Source organism: Arachis ipaensis, chromosome B04 (assembly GCF_000816755.2).
Source record: "Arachis ipaensis cultivar K30076 chromosome B04, Araip1.1, whole genome shotgun sequence".
Classification (NCBI taxonomy): domain Eukaryota; kingdom Viridiplantae; phylum Streptophyta; class Magnoliopsida; order Fabales; family Fabaceae; genus Arachis; species Arachis ipaensis.
In genome coordinates this window covers 42,912,298-42,916,341 of record NC_029788.2, presented here as the reverse complement: position 1 = coordinate 42,916,341, position 4,044 = coordinate 42,912,298, and the positions used below count along the sequence as shown (strand labels likewise).

The 4,044-nt window shown below is 43.5% G+C and overlaps 1 protein-coding gene across 2 annotated transcripts; it reads right to left on the bottom strand.

Annotated features, from left to right (window-relative positions):
- Window positions 1-3,834, bottom strand: LOC107639302 (auxin efflux carrier component 4). 2 transcript variants are annotated; one of them, XM_016342780.2, is made up of 7 exons: window positions 2,443-3,834; window positions 2,176-2,408; window positions 1,832-2,103; window positions 1,655-1,740; window positions 899-1,056; window positions 540-616; window positions 1-448 (listed from the first exon to the last, which is right to left on the bottom strand). In XM_016342780.2, the coding sequence occupies exons 1-7, from the start codon at window positions 3,512-3,514 to the stop codon at window positions 382-384; spliced, it is 1,965 nt and encodes a 654-aa protein (XP_016198266.1). In that variant the 5' UTR covers window positions 3,515-3,834; the 3' UTR covers window positions 1-381. The 2 variants fall into 2 exon arrangements, with proteins under 2 accessions (XP_016198266.1, XP_016198265.1); XM_016342779.2 differs by having other exon boundaries at window positions 1,832-2,129; window positions 2,215-3,812.

Here is a 4,044-nt window from a genome sequence, read left to right as displayed (position 1 = left end):
TCCCATATGGTGGACTTTGTTCCTTCTTATGAGGTGTTGTTCTTGAAAATTGCGTCAGTTTATTTTTTTTTTTACTCAAATAGGGGGAGGCACTACTAGATTCAAGAAGATATGGGGGCCAAATAGGTCAACTTTTTTTATTTTTATTTTTTTTATATGTTCCCAAAATTTTGGAAAAAAACCTGATGAAAGGATCTCACCACCGTTTAAATTTTGTGATTCTTGCGTCATTTTTTTCTTCCTAGTCTTAGCTGCTCCCCAGAAAATCCTCATGGTTGCTAACAACATACACCCAGAATCATTATTTCCTTTCATGCACGTCCATTGCTTACTCCCAAAGAATAAAAAGGTTGAAAAATTAAGGGTCACTCCATTATTTTTTTACAAACCAAGGAGTATGTAGTAGACTAGAGTAATTGGCAGTGCTATCAACATCCCAAATATAACCCTGCATTTAAATTCATACAATATATAAGAATTAAAGTTATTAAAATTAAAAATCATATAAGAAAGTTTGAATTGATTTGAAAATTGCTTACGCTGTGCTTAGAATGGCTGGATGGACATTGTACTCTTTGGCAAAAACAAAGGGAACAATCCCTTGTGGAAGTGCAGCCTATGTTCAAATAATAATAACCAAAACTGTTATAATATATTATATACAAATCAGTGTACGTAAAAAAAACATTAAACTCTTAATTACAAGATACGTAGTTGGCTCCAAAAGCATTCAAATTCTCTAAAATGATGGCATCAATAATTAATGATCGGAGAGGAACAACACATAGACATAGACATCACATGAAAAGACATGAATGTAATAATAATTTTCTCAAAGTTTTAGACACAAAGAAAAATTGAAAAAGTAGCATAAATTATTGGTAGGTAAAATAATTACCTGAACGATAGCAACACGTAAGAGGGTGCCACGGAGGCCAACAGCGATGGAAGCTGCTGCCATAACCGCTGGGCCAGTGAGGAAGCGAACCGCCATAGCAAAAGTCGCTACCGAATTACCACACGCAATTATCTTGGGTTGAAGTGCCATAAACAGACCTACAAATCCATTTTTAGATTTAACAGTGAGTGAAGATTAAAACATATTTATGGGTAGTGCATGATTCGTCCGATTCAACTACCTATGCCTAATTTGGTCCCAGAAAGAAATAATATAAAAAGAAGAAGAAAATGGCAGCAGTCACCAGCACCACCCTGGACCGCAAAGCGACGTCGTTTCAATACACGACCCCACATGTCGGGTGATGAACATGATCTGCTTATATATGCTGTTGTTGCTTTGCGGTAACAAACTTCACCATAATGGACGGTTGTCCCTTGCTTAAACTCGCTTTCCCCCAAATCCATACTTTTCATAGATTCACACACATACACATACACATTTTATTGCGTTGGTTATCATTTTGATCTACTTACTACTTGCCTAAAGAAACTACAACATGCGAATAAAATTAATTAAGCGTAACCACTCAAAACTAGATCTGGCTACGTGTATGTACCGCTGGAAATGGGAATCACTATAGCCATGTTTGTCTTTGTAAAAAAGGGGAAAATGGAAATAGTCAATGAAGAAAAGAAGCTAAGCTAAGAATCATTGAAGGAGTGGCAAATTTGTGGAGGAATTGCGACCACTCACCTAAGCTGAACATAGCCATTCCAAGACCAGCATCAGACAGTATGGAGATTGATTTCTCTATTATTTTTGGCATATGCACATGCCACCTGCAATCAATCAATTAATTAATCATAATCAAAGTCTTAACTAACTAACAAACTATAAAAGCAATTACCACAGTAAGAAGTCGATATTTACCTAAAGGCCACCAGGGACCAAATGACACCAATGAGGCTGGAGTAAGTGTTGGGATTACGGATAAGCTTCCTCCACACCATGATCAGTATCAGGCGCGTCATCACACTCGCTGGAGGCATGTGTTTTGACACTCCAACCCCCGCCGCTCCGGTTGCCTTTGGGTGCAACTCCGCCGTCGAACTCGACCCCAGTTTGTTCAGCCCTCCGGGACCCTCTTTCTCCCCTTCTTCCTCTCCTTGCTCCCCATCTACTTTCCCTGTTGGGAACTTCAACTCTTCCCCACCAAACTCACCTTCCACTGTGAACCCATCAATATGTATGATTCTCCTCCCTTATCAAATTACATAAACAAACTTTAAAAAAGAAAAAGGAAGCAAATATACCTTTGTTGGATTCCCCATTTTGAGGGTGCTCGTCAGCAACCAGCATCCTGATCTCCTTCGCGCCTTGATCGGAGCGACCAGACTGATCGGACGCTCCAAAATCCGCGCTGCCAAACACGTGAAGCCCGCCGGTCTCTGAAACTGGCGAAGCGCTGGAGCTCCACACGAACATGTGGAGCTCCTTTGCATCATGGCTCGCTTTAGCACCAGCAGCAGCACCGCCGCTGCCAGGTTGAGCCTGAACCAACTGCTGCCCCTGTGGCTGTGGCTGAGGTTGAACCTGTGGGGGAGGAGGCGGAGCTGCCACAGGTGGCACTTGTGAATTCTTGACGCTCTTGCTGCTCAAGCTGGCAGCGAATTCTGGATTGGGAGCTGGGTACGAAGCGGGAACCGTCTGCGCCGGGTAAAACCCGAACCTCGGGGAGCTCATGTTCTCCTCGAAGTTGGAGGGACGCGGCGTAGGCCCCCGCGAAGTGGACTGAGCGGAGTATAAGTCATTAGCACCAAAGTTAGAATGCCTCGGCGGGTGGTACCCCATCATGGAGTAAAAATCGGCGTGGTTGAAGTTGGACCCTCGCGGCGTCGGATTCCGGGAACTGCTAAGGCTGTAAATCTCAGCGCCGGTTAGGTTCGACGGACGCGGCGTCATCATGAACGATCTTCGCGACGCGTTAGACTTCCTCACAGTAACATGAAGCTTACCGTCATCACCAACCTCCGCATCGGTCTCAAGAAAATCTCTACCGTCGAGCGACACGACGTCGGAGTCGACCTTAAAGGACACAATAGAAGCCGCCGTTTCCGGAAACTGCTCCATAATAAGCAGCTTGGCTCCGCGGTACTCGAAGAGAAAGAGTAAGAGAGTGTACCATATGATACACTGGAGCACCACCACCTGAACCATGAGTTGGCCGGAGTAGTCGCCGTACATGGCGATGAGGAGTGGGATCCCCATGACAAGAGTGTTGGGCAATGTGGAGAGGGAGAAGATGGTGATCATCCACTCGAGGCTTCCGTTGGCGGTGAAGTTGGTCCATATGGCCAAGGCGAAGAGCATCATCACCTTCTGTAGCGTGTCGGCGGCGATGAACCGGAAGTTCATCTCGTAAGGGTTGTTGGAGGATATGAAGTGGAAAGAAAGCAGCGGCACGGCGAAGATCGCGACAAAACGGTTGATCCCGGAGCACTGGTCCGGCGAGAAAATCTTCCACCACCGGACGGAACCGTACGCGAGGATCATCGCCACGTACAGCGGAACCACCGCCGTTAAGACGCTGTATAGGTCCTTCCAGCTTATCATCTTTTCTTTCTTTTTGTCTTTCTTCTTTTTTTATTAGCTTTTGAGAGCGAGTTTGGTTAATGGTGGAATGGCATGAGCTTGGAAATTAGGGAGAGCCTGGAGGGTAAAATGGGAATAAAAATTGAAACAGAAAGAAAGAAATGAAGAAACCGTTAGATAACTAACTAGTAGTAAGTGGTTTAAGAGGGTTGGGGTTGGTTCAGTGCTCAGTGCTCTCTGCTGATTTTGCTGAAAGAATTTTAGAGAGAGAATGTGAAGTCTGAGACAGTGAATTTACAAAGATAAAGGTGTAGGTTGGGAAGAGTATATATAGGCAGTGACGCAGGTAGAGAGAGAAAGGGGGTAGTCATCACTCAAATTACACTCATACGTAGATAATAAGATGTAGAAGAAGATGTGGCCATATGTGTGCGTATAAAATAAAGCAATAAAGTCACGTATTTTTTAACGAAGAAATATTATATTTTATTTTCTGAATATTTATTTATATACTTTTTTATTGTTATACTAAAAATGTTTGATAAGAAAGG